The 26,150-nt window shown below is 40.0% G+C and overlaps 1 protein-coding gene across 1 annotated transcript in view; it reads right to left on the bottom strand.

Annotated features, from left to right (window-relative positions):
* LOC137620734 (acylglycerol kinase, mitochondrial-like) overlaps positions 1-26,150 on the bottom strand; it is a 120,061-nt gene that overhangs the window by 1,922 nt on the left and 91,989 nt on the right. Inside the window, exons 6-7 of the mRNA XM_068351104.1 lie at positions 22,362-22,523; positions 13,255-13,407 (exon numbers count right to left, since the gene is read on the bottom strand). Coding sequence (XP_068207205.1) covers positions 13,255-13,407; positions 22,362-22,523 — 315 coding nt within the window. The remainder of the gene's footprint in view (positions 1-13,254; positions 13,408-22,361; positions 22,524-26,150) is intronic.

The following is a 26,150-nucleotide window of genomic DNA, read 5'->3' as shown; positions in this document are numbered from 1 at the left end:
TGGGGATGAGTCTGGTTCTTCGCAAGGGTACCTGAGTTCTCTAAGCTTTGCCATTTACTCAAAGGACAGAGGACAGTGTTAGCCTGAACCCAGCTTGAAAAGAAGAGATGGAGGACTTGAAATGGAAGTTGTACCAGGCTACATTCTAGCTCTTGGACACAAAATCAAGATTAAGGGAGGGGAAGGTCTTACTCCATTTGAGAATGATTTGTGACATGAAATATCACGTGGTATACCAATAATGACACTAAGGCCGAGGCTAGTAAGTAGTTAAGGGGTTAGATCTTATCTGATGCACTGTCAAGAGTTCAGCCATGTACACTCGAGAGACCAAAGATTCGAGCAACATCCTGAATGGGCTCAAGTTTCTGGAGAGGAAGGGTCCAAGCACTTCAGTATGAGATCTGGCTAAAGACTGAGTAACAGCCTTTTACCAGAGACTCGGAGAAGCTCCCTCTACAAAAGAAGATGTGGAGAACTGCAACCCATTGCAGAGAGGCTGCAACCATATAAGTGTCCCTTCTACCATGTCACAAGCAGAGGATCAGTAGTTCTACTTGTACCTTGAAGAAGAGCATCAGAAAATCAGGAAACCACTAAGTATGTGGCACTTAGATGCCATATGGATATCCTGAAACTGATATGCTCCACAGGCTGTTGAGTAATCAGTAAACAGGTATAGGCATCCAGAAGTGACTGGTGTACAGTATTGGGAGTTCTTGATCAGCTAGGTCCTACAATGGTGATTCCCAAAGCAGAAGAAGCCTTTCTGCCACACACAAAAAGCAGTAATCTCATTGATCCTATTCCGTGTCCCTGGTGATAGAGGATGTCTGTTAAAACATTTCTCTTGTTTAGAAGGGATCTTGCATACAGCTTATAACATTGTAGGAAGCTGCTTTGGGTGATCCTGAAAGTGGCTTCCATGGCAGTAGACTCTAGGCCCGAGAATGAAGTACCACCATGCCTGAGTCTTCCGTTGTCAGCGCTTTAATTGCTGAATCATTTGACAGTGGTGATGGTGTCACCAAAGCATCTTGGGAATGTTCTGAGGCAAGAGAGACACGATGGCGACTGCGAATGTCCTAACTAGTAGTGCTCGTGCTCGGTCTTGTACAGAGCTACCATTGGTAGAAGGATCATGATCTCCTGTAAATTGTACGGAAAACCCTTCCCATGGGTTGGGTTTAGGTACAGTACTACTCTTACCAAACTACTGTATATAAAGGAATTGGTCGACCTCATGAAATCTATTCAAAATCCTCCCACAGAGGTTAGGAAATGTAATAAGGCTTATATATTTAGTAATCAAATTAATTAGGAAAATACCTGCACAGATATTATAAACTACTGTATACCCTTCACTAGTTAGAAGAATAGCATCAATAAAATGATGAACTCCACCCCTTACTTGCACTCACTAAGGTAAAAAAATTCTCAACCCAGTAATGTAACTTACTCATAAAAACAAAAAACAATATCATATACAGTCAGTCCCCGACCAACAAACACAATGGGGACCGAGAGACCGTTCGTAGCTCGAATTGTTTGTAAATCGTTTCTGTACAAGTACCCTTAGGTTAAATTTTGGCCCAGAGTATGCATAGCTTTACTCAGATGCCTACGATTTTCAGAAGTCAACAACTAGTCCCCTTTCATATGAAATCAACATCACGTTATTACAAATGATGACTTATTTAATTACAGTACCTTACATTACCGTATATAATAATACTGTATAAATACAGTGATACCTCTTGATACAAAAGTTTCTGCATACAAAAAATTCAAGATACGAAACAAGATACAAAGATTTTTTTGCCTCCTATTGAGAAAAAAAATTTCATGATACAAAATGAGATATGGTAAGAGATCTGCCTGGCCCCCGAGAATAATTTCAAAATTTATGCGCTGCCAAACTGTAAACTTGCCATCATCCTTCCGTGCTTCCATTGGTTATCTCCCTTCTCTGATGCTAGTTACCACCATAAGATCCTGCTCTCCTATTGGTCAGCATCTATCTCATCATGCATCTATGCAACGGCATTCCTCGACCATTTCGTTTCGGCAGTGCTATCATTCACATTGAATTTGTGTCGGTAATTTCACATTCGTGCTTTTGTTTACTGAACTGTATCGTGTTGCGTTATTCAACTTGTACGTTATTAGCCATGGGTCCCAAGAATGTTGCTGATGTGCAGGGAAAGAAGAGGATGCTTTCTATGGAGACGAAGCTTAAGCTAATCGAGCCATCAAAGTAGCAACACCTTCTAAGGGCATGACTGTTTTCTCCAGCAAGGGGAGCCATGTCCATGATGAGATGGAGAAACTGCTTCACCTTTGGATTAAGGACAAAGAAATCGCTGGAGATACAATTACCGAGACAACAATCTGCCAGAAGGCCAGCGCAATTTTCGGTGAACTCGTGAGTGCTCAGGCCAAGACGACACAAGAGAAGGGACATCAAAGCAGGCACCCCCAGAGTTGAAGGCTTCACTCGTGTGGTTTGAAAAATTCAAAGAGAAGGTCTGGCATTCATTCGGTGGTGCGGCAGGGGGAGGCTGCCAGCTCCGACACGAAAGCATCCAAAGCTTTTGTTAAGAGGTTTGATAAGTTGACTTTCCAAAGGCTACAGTCCCAAGCAACTGCCAGATCAATCTCAAACAAATTGCAGCATTCAGTACACTAAATTATCCAGTTTGCTTCTACTCATATATACACGACTTCACATCCTTAAGTGTTGTGAGATATTTATTTACATTTTGTGTAAAAATTACAAATTTGGAAGTAATTTGTATTTTTCCTAAAGATACAAACCTAAAGCTATTTAATAGGGATTATCTTTTGGCGAAGCTGGAAGACTAGCCATCAAGACTTTAATGCGAGGTAACAACCACCCAACCACTAGTTAGTAGGAAGATGGGGAAGGGTAGCCAGGGGGTTGCTGGCTACCCACTCACTCATACATCAGAGGGATTACATCACTTTTGATTGCAGGCAAGACTTACGGAGGACAGGTGATGGCGGAACAATTTGTATCAATAGCTACAGGTATATAGCGTTAAGAAAAATACAAATTACTTCCAAATTTGTCATTTGTTCCAACACTAAACAAACCTTAAGCTATTTAATAGGGATGACTCACCTATTAGGAGGGTGGTAGTCCATCCAGTGGCTTAGCCATTGACCAGGACTTTCACCTGTACAGTATTATACTGTAACAGGGAAAAAACCTTGACACCTCGCTAAAAGGTAAAACATTATGTACTGCGCTAATAGTAACCTGAACAAGCTAATAGTAACCTGAACAACTGTGTGTGTGAAAAAGCTAGCAATGTGACTAAGTAAAAATATTACGAGTTTTAAAAATAGGAATTTTTAATCAAATATAAAAGTTTCCGAATACCCACCTCGTGGGGAGTATTAGGGACGTGTACAAGTATGAAATCTATACTAGGTTACCCAAAGGAAATGGTTATTACCAGGAGATAGGTGAGGCCAGCGTGCAAAGGACCCATGGTGCTCTTCCCCAAGAGAGGGGAAAGATGAAAGATCTCTTGCTTGAGGATACACTCGGGCACTCTGTTCTATCTAATTTCTCTTCCTCTTGTTTTGTTAAAATTTTTATATTTTATATAGGAAATATCTATTTTAATGTTGTTACTGTTCTTGAAATATTTAATTTTTCCTTATTTCCTTTACTCACTGGGCTATTTTCTCTGTTGGAGCCCCTGGGCTTATAGCATCCTGCCTTTCCAACTAGGGTTGTAGCTTAGCAAACAATAATAATAATAAAAATAGCCAGACATTCTTATTCCTTCATCCCAAACTAACCCCGTGTATTTTTACTACCAATGCCCTCAACCATCCATTATTCATCCATCAAGGAGCCTGAGGTATTTTTAAACCACTTGTTGTGGACACACCACAGGACCAATGGAAAATGTTTCCATGTTCCTGTGGGCCATGTCTTGCAGGTTGTGGGCTGTGAAGGTCGTCTGATGCTTCCACACACCAGCTTACAACACCTGCGCCACAGAGTAATTACGTTTAAAACACCAGGGACATGCCTGTGCCCTGTGGGCCATGTCTTGCAGGTAGTGGGCTGTGAAGGTCGTCTGATGCTTCCACACACCAGCTTACAACACCTGCGCCACAGAGTAATTACGTTTAAAACACCAGGGACATGCCTGTGCCCCTGATGTCATGAGCTCTATGTCGATGAGCAGAAGGAGGGTCAGGATTCAGTGCATGGTCGATGATCCTACGAATCCAAACCGAGATGGTATTCTTAGTGACCCACCTCTTGACCTTCCCTGTGCTGACACACGAGGACGAGCTTCTACGGTGCATTTAAGGTAATATCTTAAACTCTTCAAGGGACAAAGTAACATATGATCTGGATCATCAGTTATGGAACAAAGACTCCCAATCAAAGAGGGATAGAATCTAGTATCCACAACTCCCAGATTTTGAGTCTTAGCAACAAACTCAGGGACAAAACCGAGTGTCACCTCACCCCCTCCCCTTGAATGGGCGACGTTGTAGAATAGACCATAATGTTCACTAACTCTCTTTGCCAAAGCTAAGAGGAGTAGGAAATCTGTCTTCAAAGTGAGGTGGCGATCTTCTGCCTGGCGTAATGGTTCGTAGGGAGCACCCTTCGCGGATCGGAGGATGGGAACCATGTTCCAAGGAGGAGGTCTAACCTCCAACTGGGAGCAAGTGATCTTATAGCTTCGTATAAGGAGAAAAATCCAACAAAAAGGATAAATCGACTCCTTTCAATCTAAAGGCCATGCTTAAGGCTGAGCAGTAGCCTTTCATTGCCAAGACCGAGAGGAGCATTTCCTCCCAAAGGTATAGAAGGAACTCCGCTACAACTGGAATAGTGGCATCGAGACTAGAGATGCCGCTTCCATGACACCAACCACGGAAGATGGTCCACTTCGCCTGGTAGACTGATGCAGAAGATCTTCGAAGGTATCCAGACATCCTTTTCGCAACTTGTGAAAAGCCTCTCTGTGAGAGGAGTTGCTGGATCGTCTCCAGGCGTGATGACGAAGAGAAGCTACTGCCCTGTGAAAGATGTTCGCTTGTGGTTGTCTGAGTAGATCTTATCGTGGAGGGACTTCTCTCAGGAGCTCTATCAGGAGCTACATAAGGTCCGGGAACCAGTCTGCATGATGCCATAGCCGAGCTATGTGAGTTATAAATAGGTTGTTGGATGCTCTGGTCTTGTACTTTCTCATCAGACAAACGGGGGAAAGGTGTAAACGTTGATGTTGTCCCACCGTTGTTGGAATGTGTCTTGCCAGAGAGCCCAAGGGTCCGGAACTGGGGAGCAGTACAGCAAGAGCCTGAAGTCCAGGGACATCGCGAACAAGTCCACAGTTGGGGAACCCCACAAAGTCGTGACTTTGTTGGCTATCAGATGATTCAAGACCATTCGGAGCCAACTATCTCAGCCGTCCTGCTAAGATTGTCTGCAGACACAATCCTCTTGCTCGGAATGAAACAAGTAGATAGGGACACCGAATGTTCTTCTATCAATCTAAACATCTCTACTCCTAGATGGCATAGGGAGTGAAAAGGTACCAGCTTGTTTGTTTATGTAAGCCACTACAGGTATACCACGACTTGCGTCGTTTCGAGTTGACGTCGGTTGTCAAAAATAATACATGGAAAATGAAAATCCAGTTTTGAATAATTTTGTTTGACTTTCCATCTGTCCGCCACAAGTGTTGAAGTCATAATATCACTGGAATACAGTTAAAAGAACAAAAAACATGTTACTTTACTAAAAATAAGAATTAAAGGATATAAAATCATATGAAAATACATATATTTAACGTAAACGTTCATATAAATAACATAAATCCTAGCGAACAAACTATGAAAACAGCTGTGACTGTTTTTATATTAATTAGCGGTCTTTAAGAGCTTAACAGTGATGTTTTCTACGATAGTTCAACTATCAACTATTTATTGTATAATAGATAAGAATAAAAGTATATAAAATCATATGAAAATACATTTTTGTATGCTATTTTCTTCACGTCAAATGCAACTTAATAATCAACAATGACTTTTTTTTGTTTATGGTTGTGATCAGCTGATCTCAAAACTCTTGCAAATGACAAAGAATATTTTTTTCAGCTCATTCAATATAAATTACATCGGCACCAATTTGTTATAGAATACCATAGTTTTCATACATTTGGTTTATAGTTATTATCATTAGTTATCATATAAATACACTCTCTCTATCTCTCTCAGAGGTATACACATCATATTATTACTTGCTAAGCTACAACCCTAGATGGAAAAGCAGGATGCTATAAGCCCGAGGGCTCCAACCTAGAGAATAGCCCAGTGAGGTAAGGAAATGAGGAAACTATAAGAGAAGTAAAAAACAATAAAATAAAATATTTTAAGAACAGTAAAAACATTAAAATAAATCTTTCCTATATAAACAACAAAAACTTTAATAACAAGAGGAAGAGAAATAAGATACAATAGTGTGCCCGAGTGTACCCTCAAGCAAGAAAACTCAAACCCAAAGACAGTGAACGACCATGGTACAGAGGCTATGGCACTATCCAAGACCAGAGAACAATAGTTTGATTTTGGAGAGTCCTCCTAGAAGAGCTTCTCACCATAGCTAAAGTCTCTCTTCTACCCTTACCAATAGGAAAGTAGCCACTGAACAATTATATTGCAGTAGTTAATCCCTTGAGCAAAGAAGAATTGTTTGGTAATCTCAGTGTTGTTGGGTGTATGAGGACTGAGGAGAATTTGGAAAGAATATGCCAGACTATTCGGTGTAAGTGTAGGCAAAAGGAAAATGAGCTGTAACCAGAGAGAGGGAGCCAATAGACCAGCTTTAAGTGAAATATTTGTTTACTTAGAAAGTGTCAGGTAAATGCTACACATAATATAAACTTTTACTTTGCTTAAATCTATGTTCGATCGTAACCCGAAATCAAACGCCCTTCGATTTTGTCAGCTGATCTGTGGCTTTAGCCGACATCATAACATATACAGTACTCTATATACTGAAAGATGTCTACAATAACCAGGGTCTTCGATGTTATCTGAACTTCGTTTAATAATTTTTGTATTTTTCTATTATCATACAAGATGTATTTTAACAAGAGCAATTACCAATTTTTTATTTAGGCTTTGAGTCAGCTCTTTTCAAGGTCACGACGGTATCACGATAATGCTCACATATAGTTAACAGAGTATTGTTGATATGATTTGGCTCCCTATCATATAATCCTTGAAAATAAAGAACAATATTCAACAAACTCTTTACCAAGTTCTTTATTAAAATGCGCAATGAACAACAACGACAACAGACGAATCAGCTGTTGTCACTGATGACCCATAGCCATCTATGTAAGCTATGCGATGTAAACAAAGATATTGAGTGTAAATACAGTAATGCCTCACAACAAGAAATTCATTCGTTCTGGAGTGGCTTTCATAAAGTGATTTTTTCGTGTTGTGAGTCACATTTCACATGCAAATTGCCTAATTCGTTCCAAACCCAATAAAACACCACATTAAATCTTATAATAAAGCTAAAGTATAACAACAATGAAATACTGTACAGGCAAATACATTTGAACCATTCAATATACCTAAACTAACTGATAATACCTGTAAATTAAGTTGTAATTACAACATAATGTAATGATAAATGGAAAATAATATAACACATACAGCATAATACTGTAAATATACAAAATATACAGTACCATATGTACTGTACTATTATAGTTACCCCTGTTATAGACTACAGCTACATTTTCTATTGCCTAAACCCATTTTCTTCAACTTTTTATTGGGTTATTTTTATTCTTGGCCTCTCAGGCAAATTTCTTTTCTTAAAATGAAACATTTTTCGCAAAGTGGGTCATAAAAATATTCGCATCTAATTTTGCAGCTTGAAAATTTCGTAAGCAGAATCTTTCATGAAGAGAGGTATGACTGTATTGATAAATGTAACAACTAAGTTTATTTTATATTATCGCAAAATAATTATAAGTTTAACTTGTTATTCAACCTATTTTATACTCTTAGAACACACCACATTCACAAATAAACACCCCGGGATGTACAGTAAACATGCTAAATTGTAAACATCTACATTTGCCAGCATGGATCTACATTTATTCGTGAAATTATATTCCTTTTTTGCTAAATTAAAATCTAAAATTGCAAAATGTGCTTGGAAAAAAAATAATGCCTGGGAGTTAAGGGTTGGAAAGTTCCAAATAGCCTGGGGGTAAAAGGGTTAAATAGATTCCTATAAACCATTTATTATTCAAATTGTATTTACAAATAAAATACAGAACTAGGAATGGTTATTTAAGGTTTAGTCTAGTGTCAAGTAAACTTAGAGACAAGTACATTCGACTTACGTTGTTTTTCAACTTGAGTCGCCTCTCCTGGAACCAATTACCGAAGTAAGGTGAGGAATACCTGTACTGTGGTGTTGTTGCTCCTCAGCACCAGAGGATGAGGAGAAGGAAAAGAATTTCTCCAATAGAATCCTAAGTGTAGGAGCTACTCCAGACCTTTGCCTGGGTGGAATTTGCACTGGCTGGGATGTGCCTACCGTCAGTAGCTTGACAGCCTTAATGAGGTTGTCAAACCAAAATGGCTGTTCACCAAAAGATGACAGGAGAGGCTTGGAGGTGGAGAGTGCTTTCTTGCAGGGCGTTACTTCAGAACCTGAAACTGAGAAGATGGAATGGGAACAGACATCTGGAGATCTTCCTTCGTGACCTTCCTAAGGCGATCCGAAGAGATAGGCATGCGAGCGTATGTATTTGGAGGCTCTTTGAAGCCTTCTAGAAATGGAATAGGAATCCCACTTGCTGCTACAGAAGTCAAGGCCTCTCTAGGAACCTCCATGCTTATGAAAGCTCGTGAAAAGTTCACAGGTGCACGAGATATGTGCATGGGAACATTCAAATGAGAAAGAGATGAAGAACGAGAAGGAGAAGGCTGGGAAGGCCTTGGAGACCTTGGACGAGCTGGAGATTGACAATAACATGCTGGAGACCTGTGAGCAGGTGACCAGAGAGCAGGCGAATGGCAAGAATGCGAGCGACATGTTGGCGAGCAACGTATTGGCGAGCACTGTGCTGAAGATTGTCAAGTAGGCGAGCGATGTGATGACGAGCAACGCATTGGCGAGAGTTATGTAGGAGAGCGTCACGATGGCGAGCGCTGCGATGGCGAGCGTTGTGATAGCGAGCAAAGCATCGTAGGAGATCGACAAGTTGGCGATCAACTCACTGGAGTGTTGCGTCAGAGTATGATGAAGGGTAGTGACAATGCGACGAGATGGAAAGTGACGAGTTTGTGTTGCATAGGCGATCAGCGAGCAGAGGAGAAATGAGCTGGCGATAAGCCAGTAGGGGAGAGATGACGAGCTAGTGATCAACGAGCAAGAGATCGTCACGTCAGTGACCTGCGGGAAGGCGAACCTCACCGAGATGGCGAGAGATGTGCTGGAGAACGCTAGGCACGAGAGTGTCATCTGGTGGGAGATCGTGTGTGAGAACAAGATGGTGAATGACATGTTGGAAGATCTCATCCTGACAAATGACGAGCAGAGGGCGAGCGTACAGCTGGAGAAGGACCATCCATCACAGCAGGAGAACGACGCTCAGCAGAGCATTGACCACGAACCGGAGAGTGACGAGCACAAGTCGGAGAGTGACGATCACGAGCAAGAGAACAACGAGAAGATCGCAAATCTCGTGAACTGGAGCGCTGCTTGAAAGAGGATAAACGTAGAGGAAAACGGTCCCTGGATGGTAGGAGGACTTGTCGTCAGCAGGAGGTCGTCAATGAGATGGCGAACGGGTGCGCTGATCACAAACAGAACTGGCTGGAACAGGGGAAGGCGAGAGATGGGTCTTGCACACAGCCAGAGCGTCAACAGGAGACGAGACGTCAACTACAGAGGCAACAGGAGAAGGATCCCTCCAGGCACCACAGTGTAGAAGTTAAAAAGGCCTTCCTTGGAAGGAGGTCCAGCCACGCCCAACGATGGCCAAACCTGCAACACATCTGAAAGAGAAAATGGCTCTCCTGAGGTCAGGGGCAATGGTGCTTCTCTAGGGAACCAACAACGTCCCCGGTGCCCCGATGTTGCCAAGGAGTTAGTCAGTCTGCACTCCTACTTGACTGTCCCTTGGAAGAGGCAGACTGAGGAGGAGCTTCAGGAAGAGGTGGGGGGGGGGTGAAAGAAGCCCAAGGTCTCTTAGACCTAGAGGAAGACCTCAAAGGAGAAGGGTCTCTCTTAGACTTCTCCATTTGCCGGAGCCAAACTTCTCCCACTGTGAGGCAGACCACTCCCTACATTCATCGTAGGTGGAACACAGAGAATAGGAATCGGTCTCAACCGAGGACATGCAGGTGCCGCAAGTGCGCCCTTCAGGCCCTGGACAAGTGCGCATGAGGAGCATCAAGAAGAACAATCACACCTGAAAAAGAAAAGGAATTGAAAAACAATAGTCTGTAAGGCCAAGTCTTTTGTGGGAACAGAGAGCGAACATGTCCATTCTCTCCAAAGCCAAAAGAGAGTGGTGTAATCCCACTGATGTGTGAGTGAATGAGGAAGCCAGCAACTTAGCCTTTCAGCTTCGCCAAAAAATGATCACTATTAAATAGCGCAGATGCCTGAAAACTTTAAATCAATCAATCACTATTAAATAGCGTAAGGTTTGTTTGGTGTTGGAACAATTATGAATTGCTCTCAAGCCCTACATTGCTGCCCAAAGGTCATGTACCTTCTAAGGCTTCTGGCAGTGAGCCCAAGATCCATAGGAAGATGCCTCCTATAGCGGAGAAGATCATACTCATTAACATGCTTACGGATGAGAGAATCTACAAGGTTGTAGATCGTCATTATGGGATCAATGAATCTACCGTTTGCTATATCAAGAAGGATTAAAAGAATATGAGAACAACGGCAAAAGTTAGCTTTAAGAAGACAGATAAAAGGTGATAACTTCCCATAATGAGGTCATTGTACAGATGGACTCTGCATTAGTCCTTTGGATAAGTGACTGAGGGAAAAAGACCATTGCACTCGATACCAAAACCCAAATTTGAGAAAGCCAGGCAGCTCTACAGAAAGTTTACAGATGGCCGTGACAATGACCCAGAACCTCAAGAGTAGGTCCCTGCATGGAGAGGCTGCCTCTACTGAGTTCCGGACGCTGATGATCATATGAAGGCGACGTTCCAGATCATCATTGAGTAAAGGGGTTATTTGTGTGAATAAGTTTTAAATGGGATTGAGCCTGGCCACTTTGGCACCAGGTGCCATCACAGACTCTTACTACACAGGAGGCCAGAGCCCTGGATTTAATTCCTACAAAGATGCCTCACACTTCCGTGTGGAAATTTTATGTTATTTAGGATAAAACAAGTGCTTATTCATAAGTACAAAAACCAAAGGGCCCTCAAAGACAAAAATAAGACTCCACTGCTAGTGCATTGAATGTACAATTTTAAGGCATGGATAATGAAAGCACAGACATCCGATTGGTGTCACCAGTGCTTCATCCCCAAAGTCAAGCTTTATCTTGACAAAAAGCTTTATCTTGATTTTAAGGGGCTTCTCCTAATGGACAATGTTGGAGGCCATGCAATTGACCTGTCATATGAGGGTGCACATGTTGAACTTTTACAGCCCAACATGACATCGCTGATTCACCCCATAGATCAAAGACTTATGCTTTTAAGGCCCTCAATAAATGAAACTTCATTCAATAGGTTAAGGCTATGGATGCTTGATGGTAAATTCTCACTGAAGGAGTACAGGCATTGGTACCCATTACATGTCCCCAAAATATTCAGAGGGCCATAAAGGTTATGAAGAAAGAAACAATCAATGCTTGTTGAAAGAAACTGTGGCCAGAAGTGGTCAACAACTATAAAGTATTTTCTCCTGACAAAATCCATCACTCAGCAGTTAGGTTGGAGAAATTACTAAGAGGAGATGGCTCCACCAATATGACTACAGACACAAATGACCTAAAAGAGACCCTCACAAATCCAATAACGGATGAGGATCTGACTGAGATGAAGAAGAGCATAAGGATCAAGGGGAAGAAGCAGAAGTTGGCCTATCACTAAAATGCCTCTCAACTCTTGCAAAACTAGCAAAAGAACTTCAGAGAATGGCAAAAGATTGGGATCCACAAATGATTTGTGCATTGCAACTCAGAAATGCAATTAAAGGAGCCATGGCAATTTATAAAATCAACCTTCTTTACAAGAAAAAGCAGCATTAGCAACTGCCAATTGCTACATTTCTCACCCACAAAATAAAAAGAAGACACTGGTACTTCTGTCAGTGGGTATAGAAGTTACTACGCTGAAGGACGATGAAGATATTGCACTACAGCACTGATCTTCTTTGCTGGGCAGTACATTTACCTCATCATCATCATCAACAGTGTACAGTATACTGAACTGCACAGGTCATCATTATTAATCAAGTATGCATCTTCACTCTTGAGCACTATTTTTAATTCATTCTTTGATACGTAAGGATTTGTCTAAAGTATTTAGGAGTGTAGAAAGGTTTAATAAGACTGTGGAGAAAGCTTATAGAAACTTAAATCTACAGATAAAAAATTAGGAAAAACTATAAAAAAATATGATGTTTCTACTTCACAGTTTTCCACCTATCGTGGGGGATGATTGGAACGTAACACCTGCGATAACCAAATAATAACTGTAGTCTTAAAAGCTGAGCTTCCAAATTAATAAGCCCTATGAGTTTCTGGTAAGACTCCTTGAAATAGTTATGGAATGTTATCTCCTGTGGTACTGTACTTTATAACACCAATGTCCTATAATCATCAAAAGTGTGTACACAAGTTTATCAAGGCCTTTGAATTGAATTTTAAGATTATTAGAGGAAAGTCTGATGAATTGGTTATAAATCAAAATTTCTCAACTAGGGTAGTACAGTGTTAAAGAAACTGGATGAAGTGTAGAGACCAAAGAGAACAAATGGAAAAAACAATAGGTAATAGATCATTACTGCTTAGGACTCCCCATAGGATATAGCCCTAAACAGTACATTGACAAGTCATCAAAACAGAATATGAAATTGTAAAAAATAATTAAAAAATACAACCTATAACATTTTTATAACAAAATATCTACAAAGAAGTGAAAACTTATCAACAATAAAAAAGCAAAACTTACCCATTTTGAGAACAAGAGAATAACCCGGAATGTCTGCGGTCTCATGGTTGTTCTTAGTACACACTGCAACATCACATGTATTGCTAATTGAAGTTTTCTGCAGGATACCACACTCCTCATTGATTATATTACTATAATCTATTTCTTCTTTATCTAGGTTGAGATAAAAGAATCAATTAGTCACTGTAATCCATTTACTGCCACTCATTCAAAACACAAGAAAAAAAATTAAAACAAAACTAAAATTGCTTACATTACAAAATGCTTCAGTAAATGGTTTGTTCTGGTATGTCCTTTAGAAACATATTAGCTCAAATCTAATATGTTGCAACTAATTTTCTCTTTGCTTATTATTTTTTAAAATATCCCATTTAATATATTGTAACCTTTTTCATTAAAGATCTTATGATATTAAAAGAATGAAGATTCTGACATTTCTGGAAAAAAAAAAAACTGCTTTCAAGACTTGACATTTCTTGCCGATTGAAAATGGGATGATTATACAAAACATGTTTACGATCTGGTGTTAGTCTGTGTTCCAGGATTAAGTCCTGAGAATTTTTCATGACTATTATTAAAAGGGGGAGATTAACCAACCCCACAAGTCAAGCTTGACTCTTACAGAGGTGGTGCGATCTTTCATGAAATATCTAGTGATCAAAGAAATATAGCCTTTACACGAGAAGATAAAATAACTTTATTTACAAATTCTTTTTGAAAGGCCATAATTAAAGAATAGTTTAATCTGTTTTAATGTATAATTGTACAATTGCTTATATAATATTTGTCATTTATTAAAGAAAGTGTATTTTAAAGATTACAAACAATTCCCAATGTAAGTCGCTATATTTGATCTCATTATCGTAGCTGCCTATTTGAATGCTGTAGCCTTAACTTCATTTTCATTAAAGTAAGAATCTTATGTATTTCAAGATTTATAGCAGCTTCATATAATCCTTAGGAGGATAAAAATGTATTGAAGAATCACAACTCTTTAAACTAAAATCAGCTATTTCCATACTTGCCTTTCAAAGGTAGAATACTGTACTATTAATTTAGAAGTGCAAACTTCCCAACCTCTGAATTACTAATTTAAAAATTAATTTATATTTTACTAACTATACAAACTTAAGTCCTTTAATAGGAGTCCGATTTCATAATGAAGCATTGGCAGTTACTAGCGGATGGTGGGGAAGCACTGCTATCTCACCGGCACACTGCGTAGCCACTTTGATCTTCTATGATTTGAGGGGTGGATGAGGGAGAAAGTAAAATTTAAAGGACTCAGGTTTGTATTGTTAGGAAAAATACAGTTTACTTTAAAAATGTGTGATTTGTTCCTACACATATACAAACCCTCATCATTTAATAGTTGAATTACCTTAAGGAGGGAGGATGTTTCTATACCAAAGCTGGCTGCTATAAAATACCTGGATGTCCAAACACTTTAACATAGGGGAGGTGTGAAATTCTTGCCGCCTGTCCACCTCCTGGCAATTGGGAAAAAATGTCAGGTGATCGGCTAGGTTATTTTTTGGCGACAGAGGTCATTGAAGAAACTCTGTCCTAAAAGGATCTATCTGAAGTTTGTGGTCAATATACAGAAATGGGGTTGTCTACCTTTGAGTCCATCATCCCCTTCATATGGGGAATAAGGGAGATATTTATATATTTACTCATACATAAATGCTGCTTGGTATGGAACCTTACTCGCATCAATGTTCAATCCAGTGAGTGGTGGCAAGACCAATGCACCCAAGAGAAGGGAAAGGAAAGTGGAAAAAATGCCAAATATTTTTATCTCTTAACTAGACTTTAGACGAGATGCTTCTTGTCACATGAAAGAGCTAGGATTGCTACACAACCTGTTGAGATGCTACCACAGGTACAAGTGAAAACATATGCAAAGGCTTGACTCATTGACAGGCTCTTCGAAAGGAATAGTGTGGAACAAATTCCTCTGACTTTGTGAGCACAAGCTTGGGTGGATTCTTGTGGCTCTCTAGCTGAGGGGATATATGCTCTAATAGTTTCTTGAGGCCAGAAAGAAACAGTATTCTTAAGAGTTCATCTTGAATTTACCCATACTGACGAAAAGGTTTTGTAGCCGTGGTCTGACTGGCTGCATCCACTTCAGGTAATGACGTAGCACCTTCATGAGACAGAGAACCAACTCCTACCGATCATTGTTCTCATCCTTAAGGGAGGAGATTGAAAAATATTTGAACCTGGGTTCCTGAATGGCAGGGTTCTGCCTCTTTGCCACAAACTCTGGAACAAAGGAAAAAGAAACCTTTATCCCTCCCTCTTTTCTGATACTTGAGAAAGGATGAAAAGTCTAGAGTGTTAGATCTCTATCCAAAGATTATCTTAATGGTTTGTAAGGGGCCTGCCGAAGTTGCCTCAAAGGCCAGGATTGTTTGAAGCTCCTTATGAGTATCGATAATTCCCATAAGAAGGAAAGTTTGAAGCCCTTATGCCTGAAGACTTGGCTCGAGGCTGACCAATAGCTTTTTGACGCTGAGACTGAGAGGGGCTTCTCCCCGTGAGGGTAGATAAGAAAATCTGCTATCAGCTACAGAGATGCTCCAAGTAGAGAAGCACCCCTCCTACAACACCAATCGCAGAAGATTGCCCACTTTGCTTGGTAAACGTTGCCAAAAGATTTGTGAAGATATCCAGACATCTTCGGTGCCGTCCCTCACAAAAAATCCTTTTGGCAAAGACGGTTAGGCCACAGGGGGTAGATCTCTTGGTACCTGTGCTACGTGTGTCAGCAGGTCTAGGTACTGTTTGGCATGAGGCCATTTGGCAACCATCAGGATTATTCTTAAATTTGGGGTAGTGAACACCCTATTGATTATCCTTGAAATCAGGCAGAACACATGAAAAGCATAGGCGTCAGTGCTGTTCCAATGATGTTGGAGGGCATCCTCTAGTGCTGCTGCTGGGTTTGAAACTGGTGAGCAGAATATCGGGAGCCTCTTGTTGAGGTATGTTGCAAATACAGTAGATTGGTTGACAAGGAACTGCCCAAAGTCAAGACTCTGCCACTCAAGAATGAAGGGACCATTGCACCAAAGTCCTGTCCCTGGTGACTGAATTTGTCAGCTATTATGTCCTATGTATCTGGAATGAATCGTTATTATATTATATTCACCCCCTTAAAGCCCATCTAAAAAGTGTCTCGTAACTGAAAACAACGCCCCACACCAACTCTACATAATTCCAATTATCAGGTACATCATTAATTTACAAAAAAACAAAATATTTCAGTATAAAGGTAGGATGATCAACTAAAGGAAACTTAATTTATCATCTGTCCCTTCACAAACTTATCCATTAACATTTATTCATATTACATCCGCATTATTGTACTCTTTAGCACTAGCTAACAGAAAAATAATTCAGTGAGAGGATAGGATGACAAATTACATGTAGATGAATATATATACCTATAAATCAAACTGGATATCAATTTCTTATCCCAACCCTCAAATCTTACAAAGGAAGTTGACAGGCCCACATCGTCAAAATTTTCCAGGAAAAAAAATTACACTCATTGTAGTCCAAAATCTATTTCATCAAATACAAAACTTATAGATTTTGGACTATTACAGTATTACAGTACAATCAAAATTTACTAAATCTAACATACGGTAACTTAGTTACAGTCATGGATATAGTGTATACAAGTATACAATTACACAAACCGTGACTCGATACAGTTTTCCTCACATAAGGTGTACCATTCCACACCCTTCAACAATCACAATGTGGGAATAAAAAAGGATTAATAGAGATTGATGATGATAAAAAATAAAATAAAAAAAAATTAAAATAAAAAACTTTAGTTCAGTGCTTAATTTAATGCCAGATTTATAGTTCTGAGTCTCAAAATTCTGTCTCTGGACATACGCTGGGATTCTACAATCTACTTACAAGCAATATTAATTTCTCGCAGCACTGGAGATAGGCTAAGCCGGCGACTCTCCAAGTACATGTGGGGTGCCTTTAATCGTTTGCTAACCTCGCATAACATCTTATATTTGCAGGTTAACAACATTCTCTGATGCGGACCAGAGACAGAATCCGTAGTCTCAGAAGACAACAATAAAAATCTTGAAAAATCCAGCAACAATTCAGGGAAAAGCTCCGGTTGAGAAGACCCAAACAGAGCAACCACTTTCATATCAGATACACCCAACTGTGCCATTTCAACCTCAAGTTCCGACCAGTGTTTCCATCTTCCCTTCGAATGCCGGAAAGGGTTTGAATTCCGAGGTAACTCAGGAGAAGAGAATAATTCCCTTTCTGCAATTTTTGTCTGATCAGTGAGACTAGGCCTCCATTCCATGACTCGAGGCTGAACTAGAGGTAGGTCAGGAACTGGACCTTTGGACCTAGTCCATGGGGGATTAATTCCACTAGAGGTGGGATTTGCAGGCAACAGTCAGTTGTCGCAATCGGGTGGCAAAATGCCAAGAAAGTCATAATCAGAATAAATGGACACTGCCGAGTCAGAAACAAGGCTTTCTAAACTAGCAGGTCTTTACAGGTCTAGACTAGAACTCTTGGAGTCAGTAGAAAGTGGTTCCAACAATGGAATGCTGGAAACTTCTCAGAATTCCCAACTCCCTGGAAGATGAACACCTTCCTCTTGGAAAGAGGAGGCTAAGTTATGTGGCGTTGGGAATTCGGGCACAGGAGAGTGAACCACATATTCGGGAGTCAAAATTGAGATTTCTCCCTGGAGATGAACGGCACCTTCCTCTTAGAAAGAGGAGGCTAAGAAACGTGGTGTTGAGAATTCGGGCACAGGAGAGTGAACCACAAATTCCTGAGTCAAAATTGGGGTTTCACGCATTCCAGTTGGAGGACCGATTCAGGTTTCAATACGCGAGTCTCATCAAAATCTTCTGAGAGATATAACCAAGCTTCCAGTGCTCTTTTTCTCTCATAAGTCCTAGCTTGCTTAAAGATGGGCTTAGGGTGAGTAATACTTCTTGTAGGACGGTAATTTTCCTTTGTCGTCGGGACTTGTTACTATGTGTGGGTAGTTTGTTTCCTAATTACTTTTTTCCTTTCTCATTTTGAAATAAACCATTTTTCATATAGATGCAGTATGGGTTTTCTTCCTTATTGTTTCTTGATTCCAGCCTTTAGGTTTTTTATTTCTATTTAAGCGTAGCCATTCTCAAGTAAAAAAATATCTCACCTGGAAAGCATACTGCTTTATTTATTCAGAACTATGTGCAGAATACCGTGGAGAGACAGTATACTTAAGATAGGTTATAAAATCAAGGGGTGGTGCCCAGTGCCTAGTTCATTCTTGACTGTTTACCTTTTGCCCGGATCTCTTGGTATTCCACCCTATTTTTTGTATAGTGAGAAGTTGGGGTGTGGTCGTAATTCAGACACTAGGCAGTCTGAGTGCTACGTCTGGCCACAGTTCGGAAACCACTTCATCATGTTGATAAGTCCAACGTCTTAGAGTGGGCTTGCTTTGCCAACTCACATAGGTGCTCTGAAAAGATACTTCCTTGTTTGTTTATGTATGATACTTTGGTAGTGTTGCTGCTCATAAATGCTATTGATGTGATCCTGAAATCTTTTGGTCTGACAGCCTGTCTGACTGTTGCTGCAGTCTCCATCTTGAATGGAGTTTGAAGGACAGACTCGATCAAGGCCGAAAGGTTTGACTGGTCTCCAGCCTCCCGATGCCTTCTCTACAAGAAAGATTTAACTGAATATGCCTGGGGACACCCGTCGATGACCTCCTGGAGAGTGCCCTTCTCTTCTGTCTGAAGGGCAGCACCCTTTACTGATTCCTCTGCAAAGGACAGAGACCTCATTGGAAGACAAACCAGGGAAGGTGGATAGCTGATGAATGGGATGACATAACCTTTGTGGGAGACAGATACCATCATAAGTTCGGCCCTGTGACATCACCACTGCTACCACCTGAGTTGCAGGCATCTTCCCACTGGTGGTAAAGCAGGAGGTAGGGCCCCCTTAGCAGGATTGCCATCTGAATCCACCACTTGGCCCCTCTAATTCTTTCTGCCTCTTGTCCTGAAATGGTAGTTTGAAAGGAACCGACTTCTCAACAGTGTTCTGCTTCAAAGCATCCTTAGAGGTGTCATGAGCTTTCCTCGCCACGGGAGAATGTCTATGGGCTGCAGGTAACGAGGAGTCCTGGTTTGCCTTTCTCCATTTCTCTGTAACTGCCTCCACGCCAATGAGATGAAGCAAGGACGGAGACTTGAACAGTGTGTTATGAAGGAGGAGAGCCTCCCTCTTCGGCACCTGCTTCTGAAACCTGGTGATAATAGCATCATGCTTCTTCAGGATCTAGTTGGCCGCCCACTGGTTAGCTGTGTTGTGAATCAAGAACTCCATCACTCTCGAACCTGAGAAAATATTATTCTTGAACACCCGCTGCTTTTTGGAATCAGGAAGGTCTTTGGTTATGGCTAGGAACCCAATGGTTTCAGACCATTGGTCCATCCATGAGAAAGTCAAAAGAGTTGCTTTCGCCAGCCTTTCCATGTTCAGAGCCTCCGCAGATAAGAATGTCACCGACTGCATTGCCAGCTTCTCCATGATCGAACCTTGAGACAAGGCTGACACTGTCTGTAGTGGCAGTGGAGAAGGGAAGCCATCTTGAATGTTATAGTATTTCCTCAGTCTCACAAATGGAGGAAGAAGTAACTTCGACAATCTGTTCGTCCTAAGGGTATCCCATCTCACAGAGATCTACGAGTCAACCTTAGCAATGGGCCCAGCAGCCAACTTTGACCATGGTAGCTCTAACCATTGTCTGTTGGCTCTTGGAGCATGGCATTGCACGTCTATAACTGCGTCTTTCTCTTGCAGAAGGGAGTAAGGGGCCTCAGTAAGTCCAATAACCACACAAATGCAGGTGAGAGCCTTTACAAACACAGAATCTGACTCGCTTCCATTCGTGTCAGGAGCCTTAGGGCTTGCAGCTGGAAGGAGATGAGATAAATGGTCGAGTTTTCAAAATCAGTACCGAGGTCATCTTCTGGATTAGCAATAAGAGAACACGGCCTAATAGGATTTGGCCCTAACTTTGGGAGCTCTGGTCCTAGCTGATGCCTTGACCTTCTCGTAAATTGAGGCGTACGCTCTACGGATCATCTCACGAAGCCAGAAATAGACTTTTTTTTTACACCTCTTTCTTGGACCTACCAGTGCTATTAAGAAGTATCTGATGCTCAGCCCTGAGATTGGAGTACAGTATTCACCCTCCCCGTGGACAAACACGAACCTCTTGATTCCATTCCATTAGTAACAACCACGATCACTTCCTGAAAAGTGAAAGAATATACAGAAGGTCCTCAACTTTCAAACATCTGGTCATGCAAACACAAATTCAACTGAAAATAACAAAGATAGGATAAAGAAATACTGTAATAAAACTATTATATAATTTACTACAGTAAGCAAAATTATATTTGTAATACCTGATATCTATTTCATATGAAACCTTACTATTTGTTGATTTTTGTAGCTGGAAGTCAGGCATGGGATTCAGGTTTGTCCTACCCTAGACCAAAATTTAACCCACTTCAACTTAAAAACAATTCTACTTACAAGCAGCTTCTTGGAACCTATTAAGTTTGTAAGTTGAGGACCTTCTGTAAAAAGGTTTTGTAAGGAGCTGACTGTACATGCATACACATCAGTGGCAGAAACAAAGGTGAAGGCCCTCTGGCTGGAAAGGAAGAGAGGCCCTCTGGCTGGAAAGGAAGAGAGGCTCCTAGCCTCACACCCCCTCTCCAGCTTGATAACCGCTCACTCCTTAACCAGCTTTAACAACTGTCTCCAGCAGGTGCTGAAACAATCTCTCTAATTAAGGACAAGGGTTTGTATGTCATGTAGGAAACAAAATAACTAAGGTGAAGGCCCTCTGGCTGGAAAGGAAGAGAGGCTCCTAGCCCCACACCCCCTCTCCAGCTTGATAACCGCTCACTCCTTAACCAGCTTTAACAACTGTCTCCAGCAGGTGCTGAAACAATCTCTCTAATTAAGGACAAGGGTTTGTATGTCATGTAGGAAACAAAATAACTAAGGTGAAGGCCCTCTGGCTGGAAAGGAAGAGAGGCTCCTAGCCCCACACCCCCTCTCCAGCTTGATAACCGCTCACTCCTTAACCAGCTTTAACAACTGTCTCCAGCAGGTGCTGAAACAATCTCTCTAATTAAGGACAAGGGTTTGTATGTCATGTAGGAAACAAAATAACTAAGGTGAAGTCCCTCTGGCTGGAAAGGAAGAGAGGCTCCTAGCCCCACACCCCCTCTCCAGCTTGATAACCACTCCTTAACCAGCTTTAACAACTGTCTCCAGTAGGTGCTGAAACAATCCCTCTATTTAAGGACAAGGGTTTGTATGTCATGTAGGAAACAAATTACTTGCTGACAAAAAATATATTTATGATGGTATATGGAAGTCAGAATGACAATATAAACTTTATTAAAGATATAAAAATTAAGTGATTTATATATAGGGTTGAATGTTACAGATGATGGCACATTGCAAGATTACACGAATTCTAAGTACTGCATGGGAGGTAAGGAGGATATCTACAGCCCTGCAACATTTTAAAAATAAATGGGAATTCAGGAAAAAAAAAAGTTCTGGTTTACAGAAGTGTGACTTGAATATGACAAATAAAATGTATCTTCCACTGAGGAGAAATGCCTCCACATGATTGGCGAGTGGAAAAAGGGTCACCAAATGAGAAATGTAAAATTACTTGGAAAATGTGGCAGAAAGTAAGAGGATGCACCTGAGTATGTTAAATGTAGTTTGATCATATAGTTAGAATGAGAAAGAATAGGTCGATCAGTAGGGTTATGAGAAGAAGTTAATATGGAGCTGAAAAGAGTTGGGTAGACAAGTGTTAACAAGAGCTGTATTGGCTTAATACCAAGAAATAAAAATGTGACAGGAAGTGAATACAGCAGTATATGTTAAGGGTGCAGTTAAAAACTGGATATGGAAGCATATTGTTTTGATTTGTTCATTGGAGCAAACCCAATTTCTGGATAATGATATTTTGGCAGAAAATAAGCCCCTACCTTCAGCTACAAAGGTTTTTGTCCGAGGAAGATAAGCCATCCACCAACGCTGAGGTGCTTCAGGTTTCTTTACCTCTTCTACTTTTTCTACAGCACGACATATAGAACATCCAGAGCATGGCTGGGAATACTCTAAATCAGCTGAACAGTCCCAAGATAAATCTGCAAGGGGTAAAATCATTAAAAAATATAAACTCAATTAATAACAGATATATTAGTTTTAAATTCCATAATCATTGTAAGTAAAATAAGGAGAAAAAGAGCTTCAAAATTAAGGAAATATTTTACACATCATTTTTCTGCAGGATAACCACAAACAGGCTTGCCTAACGAAGAAATAATGAAGCCATCTACTAAAATGTTATATCCATTAAAAAGAAATACACAAAATAAGAGGCTTAAAATGAACTAATCTTTATAAATATAAACAAAGAAACATGCAACTTATTGATTTCCATATTGTATAAAGGAGGACAATATTAACAATTTTAATAATAAAATTTCAGTTTGCTTATTCTGTGAATATGGGGTATCAGCTGAAACAAACTGACTCTTATTATATTTTGATTTACTAACGCCCATATTAACCCGTTTAACATAATGTGAGACAAGCTAGTGGCTGAGCTTATAAGCAAATGGCGAACACTGTCTGATGAAACATAATGAAAACGATCAAAATATGTAGAAACTTTGTTCGTTTCAGAATTTTACGGGGAATCATATGATATGCCACACCAAGCACATATAAGGTTGAGGATAAGGGCTTCCTTAAACAAATGAAAAGATATAGGATCAAGACAACCCATTCAGTGTTCTGCCTCATATTCTAGTTTAGACTTATAGAGTAACTAGAATTGTGGTATTGAAAGTGTTTAGCAGCAGAAGGAACTAAAGAATGGTATGTAAAGGTTTCGAGGCTCTGTGCTAGGCTTTCAAAATTGTGGAGTGCTGTGTATGTTTAAAATCCTTATTGAATTAAATGTTACTAATAAGAATGACTAGAAGGCCTTGGGTCAAGTTTGGCAATGGGTTGAAAAGGACAAGAATTACCAATACTAAGGGACTTCTTAAGTTTAACAATGGGAACAAGTGATGTCCAGAGCAAGTGAAGCTCAGTACTATTGAAAGATACCTGTTGTTGTGTTATCTAATCAATTGATCCCCAGGCAGATCATATTGCATAAGAAGAGCTTCAAACCTCCATTGGAGTGTGGCTGTCACTGAGGGCCCTCTGCACCCAGCAGAGCCAGAAAAAAATGCCAACGCAGATCCGAGACCTCTTTTCTGCTGTCACATACTCTCCAAGGACTGATCCAGGGCCGTATGCACAGAAGCCACAGTAGCATGCTCACTCGATGAAGGAAAGAAAGAGGTGAGAGACTTCTTGGGTGTCGCCTTGGGTATTGCCTAGACAGACCCAAGATAAAGCTTAGTCCTATTCTTCCTCTTCAAGGCATAAGTTTTCTACTACACAGGAGGCCACAATCTGCACTTGGCACATGGTGATGATTGTAAACAATCATACCCCCTACAAGAAGTGCAGAAAAAGTGTGAATCAATAGCCACTTTAGCCATAAACTGGTTGCAGCACCCACTCTTTCCCCGAGAAATACGAATCTCTTACTTCACATTCTTTATCAACAGCCAGTATTAACTTTTAAAAAGTAAAAGAAAATAATAAAAGCCTTTGGTTAGATCGCAACAGTATGTCCGTACTCGCTATAGTCAACTACCTCGTTAACGAATTAACAGTCATTCCCTATTCTAAAATAAGAAATGTTTGTTTACAAGAACAAAAAAAGAGAGAGAGAGAGAGAGAGAGAGAGAGAGAGAGAGAGAGAGAGAGAGAGAGAGAGAGAGAGAGATTCTATTTTTTAATAATTCCAGTACTCTCCCACTCTCCAAAGTTTTCTGTACACATGTCCTATGATATTTTACTGTTTGTACCCAAGGAAATTTTACTTAACTATTTCTATCTATATTCAAGTGTTTTTACATATTTATTTTAACATTAATAACTAAATGTTCAATATAAAATAAAGTGCTTATTTATACTGAATTACTTATTTGTGTTTAGCTTTATACATAGCTTTTTCTATTCTCAGTCACTTACTTACTTTGATTAGAAATAAAAACATTGTCAAAGTCTCCACAAAATCAAGATCTTTAAATTTCTCATCTTTATATGTTTGTTCTTTTCCCACTAAATCTATGAATACTCAAAACTCAATGATTCGTTGTAATGTGATCCGTAAAGCTTCATTAATTAAAGATGCAGTTTTGGCTATACAGTAAAGGAATCACTGATATACATGACTACATCAAACCTGATAAAAATAGTTGCACATTAGGCTGCTTAATTGGCATCTTTATTTATCTCAATGCCAAAATGAGTACAGATCAAAATTTTTTCATTCTTAATCACACACATAATTCTTGTAAGTACAGTAGCACTCAATAAATAAGATGTACAAGAAAATTTTTGTGAAAGTTATTTTCATATAATTTTCATGGAATAATTTATTAAAGTTTTGTTGGGAAAATTAAGTTATGATTTATTTTGTTACATGACAAAAGTAATTACACTGTAAAATATTCTGCAATAGAATAGTGGGCAAAGAGAGCCATTCATAAAATTATGAACATTATACTATCCTGAAGCTAAGTCCATGGTACTGTACTAACACTTTCCATATATATACTGGAAACAGTTTTTGAGAAAGGCTGAGACTGGGTTAGAGAGTGGCAAACAAACAAAGGAGTTCATTACCATAGATTGTTGTTGTTACACACTATAAAAATATGAATGCACTGTATTTTTTAAGGAAAAGTATGGCAGCAAATCCCATACCCCAAGTAAATTTGGATCCATTGGTATGAATGACAAGGTGTTAAGTGTTTGTGTTCTATAAAGGTTTTGATGTTCTGGACCATAAGCCTTTTACATCTCCTTCATTCTCATTGACATCTTACCACCTACCAACACAATTTCTTAAATATTTATCTCTCCCTCAGAAATAAAGCCTACAGATGAGGTCTGTGAAAATCTAGAATGTGACTCAAAAGTCTTATTATAACCTACAGTATATTAAGAGAAAAAGGCTATGCTCATAACAGTTCCATGAATAGCCCAATGGGTACAGGTTTTGTGCTCTCCTCTCAGATAATCATGTGAATGGATTCTAAAAGTTGGCTACTCTAACTGGGAAGAATAGCAGAGTAAAGTAGGTCTTATAGCGTAGTTCCCTCATGTCGTGTTATGACGTGTTCAAACCAACTTATCCAACAAAATCATAAAAAAATGACAAACTTGTAACAGAGTTTATATTATTCCTAACATGCAAACCCGAATTCTTTACTATAGGAGATATTCTAGTATGAGCTGGAAAATACGGCAGAAAATCTTAAGAAGGTCATTAACAACCGGGACGGTAGTTATCCACCTGTTAGTGGTGGGGGACTGCCGGTCGGTAGCTTCTGAATACCTTCAATCGGATTCTAGCTAGGACTATTTTTAGGGGGCGGTGACGGAGGGAAGATTTGTGTAAAGAATTCGGGTTTGTATGTTAGGAAAAATACAAACTCTGTTACAAGTTTGTCATTTGTTTCTACACTTGATACAGACCCTCATTCATTACTATAGGAGACTTAGTCTTGAGGCCAGGGTGGTCAAGGAGTTCCCTATTCCTAGGGAAGATAGTCCTCACACTAGACTCTTTTGACGAAAAAATCTCCCGTTGAACTTTTCTTTGTAGATCCCCATAATATTAGCACGACTGAAAGTTTGTA

This window comes from Palaemon carinicauda, chromosome 27 (genome assembly GCF_036898095.1).
Source record: "Palaemon carinicauda isolate YSFRI2023 chromosome 27, ASM3689809v2, whole genome shotgun sequence".
Classification (NCBI taxonomy): domain Eukaryota; kingdom Metazoa; phylum Arthropoda; class Malacostraca; order Decapoda; family Palaemonidae; genus Palaemon; species Palaemon carinicauda.
The sequence above is the reverse complement of the archived record's forward strand: the minus strand, read 5'-3'. Positions and strand labels throughout refer to the sequence as shown.